At 42.0% G+C, this 23,340-nt stretch overlaps 1 protein-coding gene across 10 annotated transcripts in view; it reads left to right on the top strand.

The window, feature by feature from the left end:
- Window positions 1–23,340, top strand: part of sipa1l2 (signal induced proliferation associated 1 like 2) — a 682,609-nt gene that overhangs the window by 198,004 nt on the left and 461,265 nt on the right. For all 10 annotated transcript variants that reach the window (XM_072559738.1, XM_072559717.1, XM_072559727.1 and 7 more), the window contains one exon: window positions 13,123–15,001. In XM_072559738.1, the coding sequence (XP_072415839.1) occupies window positions 13,492–15,001 (1,510 nt within the window). In that variant the 5' untranslated portion in view covers window positions 13,123–13,491. The remainder of the gene's footprint in view (window positions 1–13,122; window positions 15,002–23,340) is intronic.

Raw genomic sequence — 23,340 nt, 5'->3', positions numbered from 1 at the left:
GCACACTGTACTCCAAATGTGGCCTAACCAAGGTCCTGTACAGCTGCAACATCACTTCACGACTCTTGAATTCAATCCCTCTGCTAATGAACACTAATACACCATAGGCCTTCTTACAAGCTCACCTGAGTGGCAACTTTCAAAGATCTATGAACATAGACCCCAAGATCACTCTGCTCCTCTACCTTACTAAGAACCCTACCGTTAACCCTGTATTCCGCATTCTTATTTGTCCTTCCAAAATGGACAACCTCACACTTGACAGGGTTGAACTCCATCTGCCACTCCTCAGCCCAGCTCTGCATCATATCTAAGTCCCTTTGCAGCCCACAACAGCCCTCCTCACTATCCACAACTCCACCAATCGTCGTATTGTCTGCAAATTTACTGACCCACCCTTTGACTCCCTCTTCCAAGTCATTAATAAAAATTACAAACAGCAGAGGACCCAGAACTGATCCCTGCGGAACTCCACTTGTAATTTGTAAAAATAAAAAAAAACAGAAAACAAACCAACATATAAAGCGCCAAGAGCGCTGAGTAGTGGAACTCTCCCCTGCCCGGCGGGAGTGGGGGTTTGGGGGGGGGAGCGCGGGGTGGGGGGGGGGCAACTACCCATCCCAAACTGTCCATAAATAGGCAACTAACCATCTCAACCACCTTCATTTCTCCCAGCTGGAGCCGCATCACAAGCATAAACTAAAAAGAGTAAACACCCCATAGAATATCAATATGCATAAAAAAACATTATTTTATTAAAGAAAGGGTAATAAATACCCCACCCATCCTTTGGTATGTCCTAACTTAGAAATTTAAAATGTACATCTTAACCACCGCCAGACATTGTTTGAACCAAATTATTATCAATAGAAGGGAAAAAAAGGGGAAAAACAGCTCCAACCGGATTTCCTCCATTTCTTTTAAAGAAAGATAAACGCATACCCAAACAACAATATTTATACACACTACAACTGATTAAAGTAGGTTAGTTTGTCCACAAAGTCTCTTGCCTTCTCCAATGTGTCAAAGAGATGCATGGATCCATCTAAGGTGATCCGAAGCACTGCCGGATATCTTGGAGTACTGAATCCCAAGCTCCTTCAGTCTTCTCTTGACACCATCATATGATTTTCGTTTTTGGATCACCGCCACTGAAAAGTCCTGAAAAACATGATCTGAGACCCCTTGTAAATTAGGGCCTTTGGATCCTTTCTCTGGTGTCTGAAAGCCTCCATGATTCTCTCCTTATCCTGGTAATGATGGAACCACTCCAGGAAAGGACAAGGGCGTTGACCCAGACCCGACCTCCGTGCTGTGACCCGGTGAGCCCTCTCTATCTTCAATCCTCTCATGCCAGTCTCCAAGTCAAGGAATTTCAGAAGCCAATCTTCAACAAATTCCACAGGCCGCTCACCTTCCTTACCCTCAGGCAGACCGATGATCCGAATGTTTTTTCTCCTGCCCCTGTTTTCAAGATCATCCACTTGGTCACACAAATTACGAACCTGCGTCTTCAGGGCTTGGATCTCATCCTTGGATGAACTGGCATCAGCTTCCACCACTGTGACCCTGTGCTCCACCTCATCTGTCCTCTTCTCCAGGTCTCCCAGCTGCTGCTCATGCTTCTGCAGCATGAGGTAGACTGGAGCCAGCTTGTCTTCAATCTGTTTCCCCAGCATCTCGCGAGATTTCGAGAGCTGGCTCACCAGGTCCTGGAGAGTAATCGGCTCCGAGGCTGCTGCAGGCTGAGCTGTCGACCTGGCCTTGGATGCTCCTCTCTTTTTAGGCATTTCTGGACAGCTGAAAATACAGGTAAGTCAATTTTTAAATATTTCATGGGGCTCCACAATCTTTCCAATGCCCCAAGAAATCCTGATGACCTGGGTTGGGCGGGTTAAAGGACCGTCCTGCTCCTGCTGTGATGCGAAGCTCTGCAGTGTGATCTTCTCAGATCGCCACCATCTTCGATCCCCATGGTAGGGGATTTTAACTTTCCAAACATAAACTGGGTCTGCCATAGTGTTTAGCTGGAAAGAAATTTAATAAGTGTGTACAAGAAGATTTTCTGATTCAGTATGTGAATGTACCTACGAGAGAAGGTGCAAAATTTGATCCTACTCTTGGGAAATAAGTTGGGCAAGTGACTGAGGTGTCAGTGGGGGAGCGCTTTGGGGCCAGTGACCATAATTCTATCAGTTTTAAAATTGTGCTGGAAAATGATAGACCAGATCTAAAAGTTGAAGTTGTAAACTGGAGTAAGGCCAATTTTGACAGTATTAGGCAAGAACTTTCAAAAGCTGATTGAGGGCAGAAGTTTGCAGGTAAAGAGACAGCTGGAAAATGGGAAGCCTTCAGAAATGAGATAATGAGAGTCCAGAGACAGTATATTCCTGTTAGGGTGAAAGGAAAGGCTGGTAGGTATAGGGAATGCTGGGTGACAAAAGTGAAATCCATTTAAATAGTTGTAATTGCCCTAGTTACAATTAGGATTGGAAATGAAGAGTAGGTGCGTAAAGGAAGGAAGTATCTTCAAGTAACTGAGATTTAGTCGACTTTGATTGTAGGAATGAAATATGGTAGCCTGGCATGATACGTATTTGTCCCAAGGCAGTTTTTAACCATAGCTGAGGGGCTATGTCTGTCAGAATGGAGTAAAATATTTTGCACTGGGACATTTTGAAATGTAATCATGAGTATGTTCCATACACCAATTCTCCAGCCTTCGCTACAGAGGTCTTGTGATACAGCTGGAGTCACTGAGCCATATGATATGATTTGTAGATATCTGTGTCTCTGGATTATTGTTCTCAGCAAGCAATTTTTAAAAAGCCAAAGGACAAACCGATTGGAAATTCCTTATTCTTTTTAACGAGTTGATTTTCTTATTAAAAAATCTTTAAGCGGTTGTTCAGAGTTTTATTTGATCTACACAATAACATAATTGAATAATCCGTGCATTGGTGAAGAATATCTTATGGAGTTGTTTCTTTCTTTACAACTATCTCCCCAACTAGCCTCATTCCTGATGAAGGGCTGATGCCTGAAACAACGATTCTCCTGCTCCTCAAATGCTGTCTGACCTCCTGTGCTTTCCCAGCAACACGTTCTCAACTCTATCTTCTCAAGTACTATATTGAATACTTCATCTATATTTACATCTTAAAATAAGCAGAAAGTAGTCAATAATTGGAAAATTAAGTTCCACCACTTGATGCTGAAGATTCAATTTAGAGGCCAATTAGGTCAATTGATGTACTATTATTTTCTGTTCAATTCACATTTCAACTGAGAGTTATTCAAGTGGCTCCTAAACTATGGTCAGGAGGAGTCACAGGTTAGGTACCAGTGTTACTTAATAGGATTCCACACTTCAGTCAGGCCAGGTTGGAAGCCAACTTTTTTTCTGTCAGTGATCTTTTGTATATTTGAACTGTTAAAGTTTTCTGTTATTAAACATCTTAGCAGTTCTGAGGGGGCTAATAAAAGTGAGGTGGTTGCAAATAGCTATTGAGTGCCTCAAGGTATCTTTGGCTGCCTTGAACACTGAATCACGTGCACAAATTTTTTTCTCTTCCATGTTGTTTATAACAATTCAGAAGTTACCATGTTTAAAGTAATAGAACTATCATCTACATGTGGTGAAAGGATTACAGCAAATGTAAAAGTTTCAGGAAGTACAAGCTATATACGAGACTTTTAAATTCCATTTTGCATTTTTTATCATTCATCTATGGATGGGCACCGCTGGCTCGACCAGTATTAATACCCATTCCTAATTGCCCAGGGGCTAAAGATCAACCCGTTGTTGTGGGTCTGGAGTCACATGAAGGCCAGACCAGGTAAGAATGGCAGATTTTCTTCTCTAAAGGATTTTAGTGAATCAGATGGATTTTTATGACCATTGACACTTGTTAACCAGTCATCATTATATTAATTTTTTTTCATTTCTGGTTCTTATTGAATTCACATCTTCACCTCTGCCATGAACCCATGCCTTAAAACATCAGCTTGGGATTCTGGATTACTGGTCCAGTAACATTACGGCAACTGGAGTTAAGACAGTTTGTACCCTTCAGGTTCTGCATGGGTAAAGGGTAATTGGACCAGTATTTACAGCTATAATTAAGTTTCATTTTGAAGTTACTTTTGGCCCTATTTCTATTTTTGCATCATAGAATCCTATGCTCGTAGGTACCTTACACATGTAAATTTATCAGACTGTAATCATAGTCTTCTGCCAGTGATAGTGCTGCTGTGTCTTTACTGTTGAGAGATTGTAGAGATAATTTGACAAGTTTATATCAAAAGTTGTTCTAAATATGAGCATAAGAATTGATATAAGAAGTTGACCAGAAATGCATGAAGTTGTAGAATTATGTTCCCGTATTTTGAATTGTAGTTTAATGACGAATGTATTCCCTTTCCTGTTTTTAAAACTTTTCTGTTCCTTTTTCATAATTGCATTTCGTATTCAAGATAAACTGTGTTACTTTCATTGTATCTATACTCTGCACTGCATTTGATTACTGTTTATATTTGGGTCATCTTTTATATGTGGAATAAACAATTTGATGTTTATGATACCACTTCCTGAATTTTAAAGAATGTTTTTGAATTATGAATTCAACTAAGTAATCAATTTTAGCTTATTGTGCATTATCGTGCCCTTGAATATCAAGCAGTATCTATACTTTATTCACTGATACATGTACACGTCAATAAAGCAAACTGATTGAAAAGAGGACTGATGAAGGAGGAAAGGAAAAACTAACTCTAATCAGCATATTTTTGTCCTGTTTGTTCATAGGTATTTGATAATACACTGCAGCAGTCAAAATGCCAGGGTGATGAAATCTCGATTTGAATTCTGTTGTTTTTCTTAAACAGGGTCTTAAAATAATGTGAAATTTAAAAAAAATGGAGTATATTTGTTGTGCTGTCTTGATAATAAGTTGCAATATAAGAAAAAATAACTTCTTTTTTTTTATTCTTTCATGGACTAAGGGTGTAACTACTAAACCATCATCTAATATTTATCCCTATTTAAGAGTCAACACATTGCTGTGGATCTGGACTCATGTTGGACACACCAAATAAAAATGAAAGATTTCCTTTCCTAAAGAACATTAATAAACCAATCAACAGTGGTGCTATAGTTGCCATTACAATAGCTTTTAACTGCAGGTTTATTTTTATTGAATTCAAATTTTACCAACACTGGAATTTGAACTCAAATTCACAAAATAGAAGTTGGTACTCTGAATTACTACTCCAATAACATTTACCACTATGCTACCACCACACCCCAGTGATAGAGTTATGAAAATGTATCTGTCGTAGGGTTGCAGTTGGAATATTGTAATTACACCATGATAAGTTTACAAGATTTGAAACATTAAAATTAAACCATCTGGGGAAGATTCAGATTGCCACAGCAAGTGATGAAATATTCTGCAAATGTTTACCTGAAATTGTATATCTTGTTCAGTAGGTTTTTATTAAGTCAAATTCAATATTTAGTAGGTTTGTTTTAAATATTTTTCAAAGTCCTATAATAATTTTGCAAGTTGGTGTGGAGGTGGCACAAGAGAAGAAATGCCAAATTCTACCTTTTCAGTGAGTTCCTATTTGATTTGTCCTTTATAAATTTCAGAGATTTGTTCATTTATGGTGACTTATATATTTTAGAAACTTATAAAAACTGAAACTTGACGTTTGTTGGTACAAGAGCCATGCTATCTCAGTTTTACCTTGTACTCATCAGAACAGAGGCAAGGATATCAAATTGCAAAGGAAGTACCATTTATACTGTTTTAGAAAAAGGGTGCTGATTGGTTGGTAATGTCAATAAAGTTGGTGAACCGGAAGCGAAGACTCCTTTTCTCATGGATAGAAATGAATAACGACTCAGTTTACAGCTTCTTCCATGCGCAGGTCCCTCATTGTGCCACCACCACTCCTTTCCTCCCTCCCCATATCTACTCAGTCAATTAATTAATCAGTTATCCCCATTACGCACTCAACTACTTGCTATATTAACAAATTTACCTCTTTAGATGAAGACAATAAACAATCCTTGAACAAAATTAATGAAAAATTAAACAGTACTTTTTCATATTCTATAGTTTATCAGGCTACAGCTGGATGATTTGTGGATTCCAGAACAGTACATATTACAGGAGGGGTGTGATTGTGGTAGAGTTGGTGCAGAGGAGATTCTCTCGGATGTTGCTTGGGCCTGGAGAGGTTTTGTGATGACAAGAGATTGGGTAGACTGGGGTTGTTTTCTTTATAGCAGAGGAAACTGAGATGGGATGTGATTGTGATGTATAAAATTATGAGGAGCATAGAAAAGATAGAGTAGTCAGGAAGGACCCTTGGTGGATTGTTCAATGACCAGGCACAAATTTAAGGAAGGAACAGGAGGTTTAGAGGGGATGTGAGGAAATTTTTTTTCACCCAGAGTGTAGTGAAACTTTGGAGCTGACTGCCTTAAAGCTGATAAAGACAGAAACTCTTCTAACATTTTAAGAAGTATACAGGTGTGCATTTGCGATGCCAAGGCATAAAGACTATTGGTCAAACATTGGAAAATTGGATTAGAATAGTTAGGTGTTTGTTTTTGATCAATGTAGACTTGATGAGACAAATGGCCCTTTTTTGTGCTGTAGACCTCTATGATCCTATGATCTTCCCTTATAATACAACTGGTAATTCACAATTATATTTTCTTTTCCTATTCCATAACTGTCAATATTTACCCTTCTGTTTCTAAAATAAAATAATTTTAACATATTTAATCACACAATGACCTAATCAAAAATTGATTTTTTATTTACATATCTTGTTCTTCTCATACCACCAGGTGCCCCCTGCAAGGACCTCTAATAACTTATTGGAGCAAAGATTTTGTGAAACTATCTGACAATTGGAGACTTGCATCAACCCACTTTATTGTGATATATTGGAACTGTGCTAGGATAAAACATTCTACTGTTGAGAGGAAATAAAATATTTAAGAAATTACATTCAGAAAAATCTTACTTTCCTGTATGCTAGCAATGTCAATACTCAACTATTTGCAATGTCACTCTTTGTTGAATACACATACACATTGTCCCAAAGAGAATAGTTATCCATGTATTATCCATTCTATAGACAATTTGTCTTGGGGTGGCACAGTGGCTCAGTGGTTAGCACTGCTGCTGCACAGCGCCAGGAACCCGGATTCAATTCCAGCCTCTGGCGACTGTGCAAACTCCACATAGCCATTCTCCCTATGTCTGGTGCTCTGGTTTCCTCCCACAGTCCAGAGATGTGCAGGTCAGGTGAAATGGCCATGCTAAATTGCCCATAGTGTTCAGGCATGTGTGGGCTCAGTGCTTTAATCGGGGTAATAGGGTAGGGGAATGGTTCTGGGTGGGAAACTCTTCGGAGGTTCGGTGTGGACTTGTTGGGCCAAATGGCTGGTTCCACATTTTAGGGATTCTATATTTTTCTGATTCTTACATAGAAATTCCTTTAGTATTTTGGAGAAATACACCCTTGTATCTACAGCTTCTGCTGACACCAATATTTTACTGCCAAAGGTACTTTTAACGACCGCATTTATTTTCATAGCTTCCCAAAGATCATGGTCAACATCTATTATTTTTCCCACCGTATTCGAATAACCATCTAAAAGATTGGCATGTGAAGAATCACATTTCAAGAAAGCACTAGTTTTGTATCTCTGAACAACTCAAGACTGGAAAATGGATTATGCATTTTTCTGAATTTATTTCATATTTTATTTACTCTCAAGACTTCCTCAATTGTTGCATGATTCTCTTTGAAACCCCCTAGTCACCTGGTCTGGATTTAGCCTTTTATGACCTATCAGGTGGCACTTTTTCTACACACAGTTATGTAAGATTAGATGTTCATCAGCTACCTTACGTATACTGTAAATTCTTTCCAGTTCTTCAACTCTTATTAGGCATTATTTGTCAACATATCTTTTAATTTGTTTGTTGCCGTTGAAACGTTTTGATCCCATGGGCCTTTCCTTCTTCCTGTGGTATGGGGCATAAGAGGTAGTTTTGAAGCCCAGTTGCGTCATGTGTCAAAACATACTTGAAAATTTTGTTTAAACATCCACTCTGATTATTTGAGGCATTGCTATGGAGAATGTTCAAGAGTACTATTGACCTCATATTTATGTTTAATTCAAAAAAATACATTTCCAGGACATGCTCTGTTTTCTTGCAGAGAAATATTAAATATTTTAAAATATCAAAGAAATTTTAAAAGCCCAAACAGCCCTCATGTACAAATATATAAATATGTATGTAAAACAAATAAAAAAACCCACTACTTAACTAAGTAAATAATAACGAACAACAAACTAATAAATAATAATAACACAGCCCAGCCAACCAAAACACTAATTCTCTAATATCGAGAGCATTAATTTTCACCTATTCATACATTCGCAGTTCCCCTGTCTGGATATTGGACCATAAAGTGCAATTGTTATGGTTATACAAAAGCCCTTGTTAGTGTAGCAGATAAAATCTGTCCCCGTATTCCAAAAAGGGCTGTCATGTCTTGTAGAAATTCTCAGTTTTGTGGTGTACCATACTTGTGAGAAAATCCAAGGAGATATGTTCCATAACAATCTTCCGCCAACCTGACAGGCCCAGGAATTTTCGGATACCCAACCTAACAAGATATTCTTTCTTGCGCAGAAAGTGAGGATGTTGAAAAGTTTTTTTTTCTGATGCGCATCTACAGGGAACACACTGGGCAGGTCAAAAAGGAGGGAGAGATTGGGTCCTTCTCCACCCTTACACCCAAAGTCCCCTCCATTGCATTTTTTTCTTTTTTTTAACATTACAGCGCAGTACAGGCCCTTCGGCCCTCGATGTTGCGCTGCCCTGTCATACTAATCTGAAGCCCATCCCACCTCCACTATTCCATATACGTCCAAATGCCTGTCCAATGATGCCTTAAATGCACTTAAACTTGGCGAATCTACTACTGTTGCAGGCAAAGCATTCCATACCCTTACTACTCTGAGTAACAAAATTACCTCTGACATCTGTCTTATACCTATCTCCCCTCACTTTAAAGTTGTGTCCCCTCGTGTTTGCCGTCTCTATACTTGGAAAAAGGCTCTCCCTGTCCACCCTATCTAACCCTTTGATTATCTTGTATGTCTCTATTAAGTCACCTCTCAACCACCTTCTCTCGAACAAGAACAGCCTCAAGGGCCTCAGTCTTTCCTCGTAAGACGTTCCTTCTATACCAGGCAACATCCTAGTAAATCGCCTCTGCACCCTTTCCAAAGCTTCCACATCCTTCTTATAGTGCGGTGACCAGAACTGTACACAATACTCCAAGTGTGGCAGTACCAGAGCTTTGTACAGCTTTAGCATAACCTCCTGGTTCCGGAACTCAATCCCTCTATTAATAAAGGCCAAAACACTGTATGCCTTCTTAACAACCCTGTCAATCTGGGTGGCAACTTTCAGGGATCTGTGTACACGGACACATAGATCTCTCTGCTCATCTGCACTCCCAAGAATCTTACCATTAGCCCAGTACTTTGCATTCCGATTACTCCATCCAAAGTGTATCACCTCGCACTTGTCCACATTAAACTCCATTTGCCACCTCTCGGCCCAGCTCGGCATCCTATCTGTCTCTCTGCAACCTATTACATCCTTTGTCACTATCCACAATTCCACCGACCTTCGTGTCGTCCGCAAATTTACTAACCCACCCTTCTAAGCCCTCATCCAGGTCATTTATAAGAATGACGAACAGCAGTGGACCCAACATCGACCCTTGCGGTACGCCCCGCTAGTAACTGGACCAAGATGAACATGTTCCATCAACTACAACCCTCTGTTTTCTTTCAGCAAGCCAATTACTGATCCGAACTGCTATGTCTCCCACAATCCCATTCTTCCGCATTTTGTATAATAGCCTACTGTGGGGAACCTTATCGAACGCCTTGCTGAAATCCATATGCACCACACCACATCAACCAGTTTACTCTCATCTACCTGTTTGGTTACTTTGTCAAAAACTCAATAAGATTAATTAGGCACGACCTACCCTTCACAAAACCATGCTGCCTGTCCCTGATCAGATTATTCTTTTCTAGATGGTTATAAATCCTATCTCTTATAACCTTTTCCAACACTTTACCAACAACTGAAGTGAGACTCACTGGTCTGTAATTACCAGGGTTGGCTCTACTACCCTTTTTGAACAAGAGAACCATATTTTCTATCCTCCAGTCCTCAGGCAATTTCCTGTAGATAATAATAATTTGAAGATCAATGCCAAAGGCTCGGCAATCTCTTCCCTTGCTTCCCAAAGGATCCTAGGATAGATCCCATCTGGCTCAGGGGACTTGTTAATTTTCACACTCTGCGGTATTTCTAATACCTCTTCCTTGTGAACCTTAATCTCTTCTAATCTAGATGCAAGTATCTCTGTATCTTTCTCGCCAACATTTTTATTTTCTATAGTGAACACTGCCGAAGATCCATCATAGCACTCCAGTATGTTTGAAGCCTATCAAGGGACCAGAGACTATGGGTAAGAGAGCCCTTCATCAGGAAGCTCCGGCCTGCAACGTCGATTTTCCTGCTCCTTGGATGCTGCCTTTTCCATCAACACACTCTCAACTCTGTTCTCCAGCATCTGCAGACTTCTCTGTCTCCACATGTTGAAGATAACCCCTAGTTTAAATTTTCACAAATGATCTGGAGCCAGGTGGGCCCTGTGGAGAATCTCCAACTGCAAAGCATGATTCCGATTGATATCTTTCTTGCACTTTCCCAAATATCTTCCCATGCCTCTGAGGAGACCTCAGTGCCTCGCTCTCTCTCCCACACTCTGCAGAGTCAATTGAACTCAACTGACAGGACAACCCCCAAAAGATGATATATAAAGTGATGACAAAGTGTACTCTTAGCACTGAGCACCCTCCTCGCTATGTTCGATTTGTAGGGATCAGTCAACAATGTAGTCTTTATTTGAACAAAAATCCCTAACTTGAAAAAAATGCGAGGCCCCTGTTAGATGGCTCATATTTCCATGCCAACTGATCAAAGGGCATCATTGTGTCTCCCTCAAGTAAATTACCATGCAAGACACACCCCTAACTGTCCAATGTTTGAGTACTGAATCCATCATCCCTGGTTGAAAACCCAGCATACCTACTATAAGTGTAAAAAAAAAGTTTTGCCAATATTGCCTTCCCTCTGGCAAATTGTGCTCCATGCTTTAACAGTATTGAGAACTATTGAGTTATGCCAATAATCCTTAACTATCCTCATTCTGTCCAAAATCAGCAAGCTAGTAAGGGGCACCTTGTGTGGGAGGTTTCGATATCTAACCATATTGAAAGAGGGTCCCCACAAGCCCATTCGCTCTCGTAAGATGAAAAACGAACTTAGTTGATGGTTTTCAATGTCTGGGAGATCCACACCCCCCAGTCTGTGAGACCATTGCAGTTTAGCCAATTTAATAAGGGGCCGCTTACGATACCAAATAAAAGAACTGAACCAGTTGTTCAGTCTCCTGAGCATTTGCTTATCAAAAATCAGGGGGAGCATCAATATAGGGTGCAACAAACGGGGAAGAATATTCATCTTAATAAGTGCTATCCGACCTAACCATGAGACTGGAAGTACCTCCCATCTTTGAAGGTCTTGTTTGATTTTGTTGAATAATTGAACAAAATTAGCTTTAAACAACCAATCAAGAACTCGAATAATGAATATGCCCAAAATAATAAAACCGCTCTGTGACCACTTAAATGGGAATCAAAATTCTCCCTCAAGACCTAGATAGGCATAGCCTTGATTTTGCAAAATTAATCTTGTACCCCAAAAAGGTGCCAAATGAGCTGATGCATTTGCTGGAAATTGCTGGATTTGACAAACAACTGAGGACATTGTCCATGTACAACAAAATCTTATGTTATTTTGACCACATTTCTGGAGCTGATATATTAGGATCCCTACGCATGGCCTCCACCAACGATTCAACCACCAATGTAAAAAGCAATGTGAAAGGGAACAGACCTGCCGGTTGTCCCTAAAAATGTTAAAATTGCTTGATCATATCCCACTGGTGATGACTGAAGTGAGAAGGTCACTGGACAGACCCTTTATCCATCTTATAAAGGCTTCGTCCAAGCCGAAACGCTCCAGAGTATAAAAAAGATGCGGCCACCAAACTTGGTCAAATGCCTTCTCTGCATCTAGAGAAATCACCAAGCCCTGTATTGACTGTTGTTGACATGTTTGAATTATATTAAGCAGCCTCCTAATGTATCTCATATTTGTGGTTGCTTGAACAGACATTACTTGCTGAATAATTCTGAGTATATGAGGAATTACACTAACAAACAATTGAAGATTATCAGGAGGCTATAAGAACATAGCAAGCCAGAAGGAGGTGGAAAAGTCAATGTTTTGTGTATTAACCCTCCTTAAGGACCCACCAGGCATCTAGTCCTTAAGAAGAGTTAATACCCAAAAATGTTGACTTCTCCACCTCCTGATGCTGCTTGGCTTGCTGTGTTCTTCCAGCCGCCTGTTGGTTTATTTTGGATTCCAGCATCTGCAGGTTTTTTTGTCTCTAATTTAAGCTTATCAATTGGGTTTGCAATGTGGCTCATGCACACTTTTTTATATATTCATGTGCAAGGACATCCTTTGCATGAAAAAGGAGCATATTCAGGCATTACTCCTTTGAATTAAACAAAATAATGGAGTACAGTAGTTTCATGGCAATGCCTTGACCAATCAGTTGGTTTGTCACCCATTGAGGACCTTTTACTTATGCAGTATAAATTGTTGCTCCCTTTTGAAACTTGGTAATCTTTTATCAAACCTGAAAAGTATACAACAAAATGCTTTGACATCCTATCTATTATTTACAGAAAATTTCAAAATAGAAATTGATTTTATTTTATTTTGCTGTCATTCAATTTTAGTCCGTAATTCAACAACAGCGTTCTTTGACTTTTTTATTATTATTTAAATTCTTGCATCGATTTTGGTACACCTGAAATCTTATTAATTGCATCTATATTTTGATTTTGTTTCCATGTAGATTCTTAATGAAAGTCCATCTCTGAAACTTACTGAAGCATCTGTTGGCTAGACCATCTTTACTTTGAGCTGCTGGTCCACTGAAGGTTTAGATGGCAATGAGTAATATGCAGCGTGAAGGTCTGAACACTGACATGAGAGGGGCGCAAGATGCACAGCTCTGACTGCAACTTTTACTGATCCATCATTGAAGATGGTACACTGAATTCTGATGTTTTTTTCAATTAAACTGTTCTAACCATCATAGATCAATTTTTTTTTTGTAAACTGATTACTTCCATCCTGGGCAGCTTCTAACACTTCACAGAATTGACCATAATGTAATGAAGTAGACTTGATCTTTCATTTAGAATGTTTGCTTGTTTTCTCAATGGATATGAGTGACAAAAAGATCGTACACGAAGAGCAATCACATTCCAGTGGTGCTTCAGGATTCTCCATAGAGTCTGCTAGAAGCATGCAGTCTGATGATTTCTTTCCTAGAAAATACAAAGTCATTAATGGTAACATGGGGCCTCCAATTCCTTCTGGTACACCGTGCAAATCTGACAGCAGCAGTCAGCTTAATGGCACACCTGCCATGCCAAAGATGGGTGTGAGGGCAAGAATCTCTGAATGGCCTCCAAAGAAAGAATTTGCAAAAGAAGGAGCAAATAGTAACCTAATGACATGGGATAGCAGGTCATTGGCCAGTTATGAAAATGTTTCCATGATGAGAGGTAGTCAAAATGGACAGAGTGACCAAAGTGTTGAGGATCTGCCTGAGGAGAACCCGGATGTTGCTGAGGATTTGGAATTCGCAGATGCGAGATATATTTTTGGCGATCTCTTCACCAGATCTCCACACAGGGGCCTTCACCCGATAAGGCAGAGGAGCAATAGTGATGTTACAATCAGTGATATAGATTCTGAAGATGTTCTTGATCAGAATGCAGTAAATCCAAATACGGGTGCTGCTCTTCATCGCGAATATGGAAGCACTTCTTCAATTGACCGACAGGGTATAACTGGTGACAGTTTCTTTGCCATGCTTCGAGGATATAGAAGTGAAAGTGAGGACCAGAGGAGCCCTGGCCCACTTGGGCTTAGTGATCTGTTGCGCTGTGATTCGAGAATGTCACCGAGTCTACAAGCAGCAACTCAGATTTCCCGAGCTGAATTTGTCAGAGTTTCTGGATATGATTATGTGGATAGTCCACTTTTTTTCTGCAAAGATGGCGATAAGCCATTCAAACGGAGATTGAAACCTGAAACCATAGAGGCATCTCTTTTTAGAAAGTTGAGAACTGCAAAAAGTGAACACGAGGCTTTAAGGTTCTCTTTCGAGCAGGACGAGAACAGACTGGAAAAAAGCAACCAACTGTGGATGTGTCATAAGTGTTTTGCACACTATGATGTACAGAGCATTTTGTTTAATATAAATGAAGCAATGGCCAACAGAGCTAACGTTGGGCAAAGAAAAAACACAACCACTGGTGCATCCGCAGCTTCACAGCATCCAATTCCAGGAGGCTACTCTGCAAACTGTGAGTCTCCAACAGGCAGCAAGGAGGAATTAAACTCAAAGGAGAATTTGGATTCTGATGAGGGAGATGGGAAAAGCAATAATTTGACATTGGCGTGCCCATACTTCAGGAATGAGATTGGCGGGGAAGGGGAGAGACGCATCGCACTTTCCAGGGCTAATTCCTGTTCGTTTACTTGCAGTGAAAGCTGCTCCTTTGAGTCCTCACTCAGTTCTCACTGCACGAATGCAGGTGTGTCAGTATTAGAAGTACCAAGAGAGAATCAAGCAATCCATCGAGAGAAAGTGAAGCGATACATCATAGAGCACATTGATCTTGGAGCATACTATTATCGTAAATACTTCTATGGGAAAGGTAAGCTGGATGTTTTCAGTAAGTGTTGACCTTCTATTTTAAGCTAGTTGATATTTTTGTGGTGTTTGTCAGAAGAAACTTTAAAAATGCATATTCTGCAAGTATTTGTTCAGTTTTCTATGACTTTCTTTCTACCTTGGTGGCTCTGACTCTATTTTGTTACTCTGACTCATTCTGTATGTTTATAGTCCATGTTCTCTTTGTTAATGTGTCTTTATCTTTCATTTCTTCAGCGCATGTCTTCGATCCTAAAATTAGAGGCCGGTTTATTTTGGAATGCAATTAAGAAGCAGTTATGTACACAGACTGGTGGAATTCTGAAACACTCTTCCTCATCTCCCAAAAGATTGTGGATGCTGAGGATCAATTGAATGTTTCAAAGCTGAGATTGATAGGTTTTCGTTGGGTACATGGAGCAAAATCCAGTAAATGGGTTCTGCTCAGATCAGCCATGACCTAATCAACTGGCAAAAAATATTGTAGAAGATAAATTGATATCTCCTTTTGTGTCTGAAAAATGCAGTGAGTGATGAAGGCTTCTGTCTCAGACTCAGAAATAGATTGTCTCGCAAATACAATCGAAAGATATAATAATACAGGACTGTGATGCAAATTCCTGGGAATGAACAGCTGATCAAAAGATATTTCAGAACTAATTACAAATCAAGCAATGGGTCTCACGTGGAATTGTCCACTCATTTGAAAGCATTTTTTGAAAAAGGGATTGAAGTATCTGGCAGAGCACGTTGCCCACTGTTGTAGACTCTTCTCCATTTTCAATATCCTGTAAGTAGGATGTACATCAAACGGAGCATCTATTTCACCAGACTAAAGACGGTAGAAAAAATTTGAAAGGCTATTTTTTTACTATTTATTAAATGTTATGTCCAATATGTTTTTAAGGGCACTTGATTATTGTTGGGGTGAATTAAGAGAAGGTCAGGATCGAGCAGTACTTTTTGTTTAGTAAGGTTAACATTATAAAGCAACTTTGATAACTGCAAGGCATTTTACAGTCATTAAGGAGTTTTAAAATGTAATCACTGGAAATATAGGAAACATAGCCAAATGCATTGCAAAAACATTGCAAGATCCTACAATAAGATGATGACCAGATAATATGATGCAAGTGTGAGATAAATATTGACTTAGGATACCAGAAATGAGACTGAAATTTTCAAATACTCTTGAGAGGGAGAAGGGCTTCAGTTTAGCATGTCTTCCAAAAATTATCCTCTCTGACAGTGAAACACTCCTTCAATACTGCACTGAAAGAATCAGCTGCCATTTTGTGCTCATGTCTCTGGAGTGGGATTCAAATCCACAGTCGACTATCTTAGAGGTGATAGTGCCACTGCTGATGGTTAACTCTAGCAGAATCTTGGGGGCATTCTGTTTGTAATCCATGTCAGGGTACATATGAGGTACAGATTCTGATGTTTTGAGGGAGATATCATAATCTGCACACTGTTCTCATATCAGTGAGAAACATGCTGATTTTCAGCATTTTGAAAGCATTTGGCATTAGTCTTCCAATATCAACAGTTTCGGAGACAAAGGAGGTGACTCATTTGCTGCAGGATTCATACCCTCTGACCTACTCATGTAGCCACAGTATTTATATGATTGGTCTAGTTCAGTTTGTGGTCAATACTATACCACAAAATATTGATAGTGGCATATTCAGCAATAATGACAGTTGAACAAAGGGAGATGATTAGATTCTGTCTTGTGAAAAATATCTCTGTACTTGTGGAGCACAAATGTTACGTGCCACCTATCAGTCCTAGCTTCTATGTTGTTTAGGTCCTGATGGATATGGACACGATCTGCTTCAATATCTGAGGAGTCCTGAATGCCTTTGACTATTGTGCAATGGCTCCGTTTTCATTAGGATTCCTCATGGTCTACTCAGCTAAAATACTGATCTGTTGTTAAATGTAATCACTGAAAATGTTGGAAACATAACCAAATGGAGCATTGCAAGATTCTACACCCTTCTTTGGAGTGGTGTCATAAGCTGATTGGCCCTAGCTGAACCCAAACCAAAAGATCACATTGTACTGACATTTTAAAACAAAAAGTCTTTACATGTAGGTATATAGGTATATGTATACATTGAATATTGAAACTTCCAAGGAAAGGAAAATAAAGTAAGAAGCAAAGATGGATTATTAAACAATACTGGCAACTAACATCAAAGGGATATAAATAATAAAAGGATAAAAGAGGTGAAGTGGGGCAGATTAAGGATTAAAAAAGAAACAAATGCAAGAAGGCTGAGGGTTTGGCTGAGGTATTGAATAGGTTTCTCTAGCATGGTCAAAAATTAAGAGGCTGCAGAAAAGGTGATTGTATTTAAATTATATCAGGACCGGATGAGATGCAATAATAGAGATGTACAGCATGGAAATTGACCCTTTGGTACAACTTGTCCATGCTGACCAAATATCCTAATCTGGTTCCATTTGCCAGCAGTTAGCTCATACCCCTCTAAACCCTTCCCTTCCTATTCATACAACATTTGAAAGGCATTTCATGAGAGAGAGCGCGTGTGAGAGAGCACGCACATGAGAGAGAGAGAGAGAGAGAGAGAATGCGTGCGTGAGAGAGAGAGAGAGAGAGAGAGAGAATGCGTGCGCGAGAGAGAGAGCGGCGGAAAGAGGGAGAGAGATAGAGTCATAGAGCTGTATAGCATGGAAACAGACCCTTTGGTCCAACTCGTCCATGGCAACCAGATATTCCAACTCAATCTAGTCCCATCTGCCAGCACTGGGCTCATATCCCTCTAAACCCTTCCTATTCATATATGCATCCAGATGCCTTTTAAATGTTGCAATCATTAGTAGCCTCCACCACTTCCTCTGGCACCTCATTCCGTACATGTACCACCCTCTGCGTGAAAGAATTGCCCCTCAGTTCTCTTTTATATCTTTCCTCTCTCACCCTAAACCTATGCCCTCTAATCTGGACTCCCTCACCCCAGAGAAAAGCCTATGTCTATTTATCCTGTCCATGCACTGGATACCAAAGGAAGTTGGAAAGGAAATTCTGAAGCCATAAGCCATAATTTTCCAATCATCCTCCGATATAGCTACGGTGCCAGAGAACTGGCAAATTACAAATATTGCAACTGATAGATCAGATCAGATCAGATCAGATCAGATCTAAGTCCTGCTATATTGAGTAATGGTGGTAAGTTAAGCAACTTATTGGAGGAGGAGGCTTTACGATTATCCCCTTCCTCAGTGATGTGGGAGCCTAGCATATCATTGCATAAGACTAGGCTAAAACATAGAAAATAGGAGCAGAGTAGGCCATTTGGCTGTTCATCGGGTGAAAGTAAGGACTGCAGATGCTGGAGATCAGAGGCAAGATTAGAGTGGTGCTGGAAAAGCACAGCAGGTCAGGCAGCATCTGAGGAGCAGGAAAATCGACGTTTCAGGCAGGAGTCCTTCATCAGGAATGAGGCTGGGAGCCTCCTGGGTGGAGAGATAAGTGGGGGACGTGGGGGGGAGGGGGGTTTGGCTTGGGAAGAAGGTAGCTAAGAGTACAATTGGTGGATGGAGGTGGGGATGAAGGTGATAGGTTGGAGAGGAGGGTGGAGCGGATAGGTGGGAAGGAAGATTGGCAGGTAAGACAGGTCATGAGGATGGTGCTGAGCTGGAAGGTTGGACCTTGGTAGGGTGGGGGAAGGGAAAATGAGGAAACTGGTGAAGTCCACATTAATGCCCTGAAGTGTTCTGAGGTGGAAGATGACGCGTTCTTCCTCCAGGCGTTGAGCAGTGAGGGAGTGGTGGTGAAGGAGGCCCAGGACCTGCATCTCCTTGGCAGAGTGCGAGGGGGAGTTGAAATGTTTGGCTACAGGGCGGTGGGGTTGATTGGTGCGGGTGTCCTGGAGATGTTCCCTAAAGCACTCTGCGAGAAGGCGTCCAGTCTAACCAATGTAAAGGAGACTGCATCGGGAGCAACGGATACAAAAATGACATTTGTGGAAATGCAGGTGAAACGTTGGTGGATGTGGAAGGCTCCTTTGGGGCCGAGGATGGAGGTGAGAGGGGGAGGTGTGGGCGCAGGTTTTGTAATTTCTGTGATGGTAGGAGAAGGTGCCGGGAAGGAAGGGGGGTGGGGGGGCACATGGACCTGACCAGGTAGTCATGGAGGGAACAGTCTTTGCGGGAAGCGGATAAGGTTGGTGAGGGAAACATATCCCTGGTGGTGGGGTCCATTTCTAGGTGCGAGAAATGTCAGCGGATTATGCGGCTTATGTGGAGGTTGGTGGGGTGGGGTTTGGGGGTGCATGTCCGGGGTGTGGACGTGTTGGAAGGAATTGGGAATACGGAATAACATTTTTGCAGGAGGCAGGATGGGAAATGGTGTAATCCAGGTAGCTGTGGGAGTTGGTGGGTTTGTAAAAAAAAAATGTCCCAGACCATATACAACCTCATCACCTCAGGAGATCTCTCACCCACAGCTTCCAACCTCATAGTTCAGGAACCCCGCACTGCCCATTCTACCTCCTTCCCAAGATCCACAAGCCTGACCACCCCATCCGACCCATTGTCTCAGCCTGCTCCTGCCCCATTAAACTCATCTCTACTTACCTCGATACCGTCCTATCCCCCTTAGTCCAGGAATGACCCACATACGTTCGAGACACCACCCATGTTCTCCACCAGCTCCAAGACTTCAGTTTCCCCAGCCCCCAAAGCCTCATCTTCACCATGGATATCCAATCTCTCTACACCTCCATCTGCCATGACCAGAGCCTCCAAGCCCTCCGTTTCTTCCTCTCCCAACGTCCCCACTAGTACCCTTCCGCTGACACACTAATTCGTTGGGCTGAACTGGTCCTCACCCTTAACAGTTTCTCCTTCGAATTCTCCCACTTCCTCCAGATGAAAGGAGTAGCCATGGGCACCTGCATGGACCCCAACTATGCCTGTCTCTTTGGCTCCATAGAACAGTCCATCTTCCGTCGTTACAACGGCACCACTCCTCGCCTCTTCCTCCACTACATTGATGACTACATCGGCACCACCTAGTGCTCCCATGAGGAGGTTGAAGAGCTCATCAACTTCACCAACACATTCCACCCTGACCTCAAATTCACCTGGACCATCTCTGACCACCTCCCTCCCCTTTTGGACCTCTCCATCTCCATCAATGACGACCGACTCAACATTGACATTTTTTTACAAACCCACTGACTCCCACAGCTACCTGGATTACACCTCTTCCCACTCTGCCTACTGCAAAAATGCTATTCCATATTCCCAATTCTCCGCCTCCGCTATATTTGCTCCCAGGAGGACCAGTTCCACCACAGAACACACCAAATGGCCTCCTTTAAAGACCGTAATTTACCCTCCCACGTGGTTGAAGATGCCCTCCAACACATCTCATCCACGTCCCGCACCTCCACCCTCAAACTGCAGCCCTCCAACCGGAACAAGGACAGAATGCCCCAGTCCTCACCTTCCACCCCACCAAGCTCTGCACAAACTGCACCATCTGCTGACATTTCTCCCACCTACAAATGGACCCTACCACCAGGGATATGTTTCCCTCCCCATCCCTATCCGCTGTCTGCGAAGACCGTTCTCGCCGTGACTACCTGGTCAGGTCCACGCCTTCCCCAACAACCTACTCTCCCCTCCTGGCACCTTCCCCTGCTACTGCAGGAATTGAAAAACCCGTGTCCACACCTTCTCCACCCCCCCATCTCCATCCAAGGCCCCAAAGGAGCCTTCCACATCCATCAACGTTTCACCTGCACATCCACCAATGTCATTTAAGGTCATAGAGATGTACAGCATGGAAACAGACTCTTCGGTCCAACCTGTCCATGCTGACCAGATATCCCAACCCAATCTAGTCCCACCTGCCAGCACCTGGCCCATATCCCTCCAAACCCTTCCTATTCATATACCAATCCAAATGCCTCTTAAATGTTGTGACTGTACTAGCCTCCACCATATCCTCTGGCAGCTCATTCCATACACGTACCACCCTCTGCGTGAAAAAATTACCCCTTAGGTCTCTTTTATATCTTTCCCCTCTCACCCTAAACCTATGCCCTCTAGTTCTGGACTCCCTGACCCCAGGGAAAAGACTTTGTCTATTTATCCTATCCATGTCCCTCATAATTTTGTAAACCTCTATAAGGTCACCCCACAGCCTCCGACGATCCAGGGAAAACAGCCCCAGCCTGTAGCTCAGATCCTCCAACCCTGGCAACATCCTTGTCAATCTTTTCTGAACCCTTTCAAGTTTCACAACATCTTTCCGCAATATTTCAAAAGTGGCCTAACCAATGTCCTGTACAGCCGCAACATGACCTCCCAACTCCTGTACTCAATACTCTGACCAATAAAGAAAGCATACCAAATGCCTTCTTCACTATCCTATCTACCTGCGACTCCACTTTCGAGGAGCTATGAACCTGCACTCCAAGGTCTCTTTGTTCAGCAACACTCTCTAGGACCTTACCATTAAGTGTATAACTCCTGCTAAGATTTGCTTTTCCAAAATGCAGCACCTCACATTTATCTGAATTAAACTCCATCTGCCACTTCTCAGCCCATTGGCCCATCTGGTCCAGATCCTGATTTGTTGTATCCGTTGCCCTGATGCGGTCCCCTTTACATTGGGGAGACTGATGCCTTCTCACAGAACAGCAGAACACCCGGACCAATCAACCCCACCACCCCATGGCTGAACTTTTCAACTTTCTCTTCCCACTCTGCCAAGGAGATGCAGGTCCTGGGTCTCCTGGGCCTCCTCCACCACCACTCCATCACCGTCCGATGCCTGGAGGAAGAACGCCTCATCTTCCACCTCGGAACACTTCAACTCTCGGGCATCATTGTGGACTTCACCAGTTTCCTCATTTCCCCTCCCCCGACCTTACCCCAATTCCAACCTGCCAGCTCAGCACCATCCTCATGACCTGTCCTACCTGCCAATCTTCCTTCCCACCTTTCAGCTCCACCCTCCTCTCCCACCTATCACCTTTATCCCCACCTCCATCCACCCATTGCACTCTTAGCTACCTTCTCCCTAGCCCCACTCCCTCCTTTTTATCTCTCCACCCCGGAGGCTCCCAGCCTCATTCCTGATGAAGGGCTTCTGCCTGCAACGTCAATTTTTCTGCTCCTTGAATGCTGCCTGACCTGCTGTGCTTTTCTCGCTCCAGTTTAATCTTGACATTTGGCCATTCATGTCTGCTCTGCCATTCAATATATTGATGATTGGTTATTCAGCTCAGTGCCCTGTTCCCACTTCCTCTTCATATCCTTTGATCCCTCTCGCTCTAAGAACTATATTTAACTCCCACTTGAAAATATTCAATGCTCTGGCCTCAAACATGAACCAGTGTATCTGGTATCGAGGACACTACATGGGATGCTTATCATGATACGGAGTTCAGTCAACTCGGCTTCAGTACATCCCTCAGGAGTTCCTCAGGATAAGTATTTTTAACCAGCCTGTCCATAGATATTATGAGGCAGCCCTGTAGCGGGTGTGACTTGAACATGGACCTTCTAGCTCAGAGGGAGAGACACCACCACTATACCACGAGAGCCCTAGTTCCACAGAGGAGAGTCCTAGGCCCAACCATCTTCAGGTACTTCATCAGAAACTGTCCCTGGTTGATAAGGCCAAGAAGGGGACAGGTTTACTGGTGATTATCCAATGTTTAATACTATTCATGACTCCTCAGATACTTGAGCAGTCTATGTCCAAATGCAACATAATAATTCACAGGCATATGCTGAGAAATGACAAGTAACATTTGTGCCAAATGCTAAGCAATGGCCATCTCCAATAAATGATAATATAACCATGTGGGAAATGGCTGAGGCATTGAATAGGTATTTTGTGTTGGTCTTCACCGTGGAGGGCATGAATAACATGCCAGTAATTGACACAGAGACAGAGGTAGGAGAGGACTTGGAAACGATCATTATTACAGAAGAGGTACAGTTGGACACGCTAATGGAGCAAAGGATAGACTAGTCTCCTGACCCTGATGGAATGCATTCCCGGAGTATTATAAGAGATGGCAGGAGAAATAGCAAGTGCACTTGTGGTAATTTTCCACAATTCGCTGGACTCTGAGCAGTTCTAGCAGATTGGAAAACAGCAAATTTGACACCACCCTTTAAAAAGGGAAGTAGACAAAAGGTGGAGAATTATAAACTGGTTAACTTAATGTCTGTAGTGTAGGACTTTCCTTCCTAATGGCATTGTGGATCAATCTGCAGAAGATGAACTGCATCACTTCAAGATGGCAGCTTATTAGTACTTCCTCAAGCCCAACTGGGGATGTTAAA

Source organism: Chiloscyllium punctatum, chromosome 3 (assembly GCF_047496795.1).
Source record: "Chiloscyllium punctatum isolate Juve2018m chromosome 3, sChiPun1.3, whole genome shotgun sequence".
NCBI classification, from domain to species: domain Eukaryota; kingdom Metazoa; phylum Chordata; class Chondrichthyes; order Orectolobiformes; family Hemiscylliidae; genus Chiloscyllium; species Chiloscyllium punctatum.
This window is presented reverse-complemented; position numbering and strand designations above follow the sequence as displayed.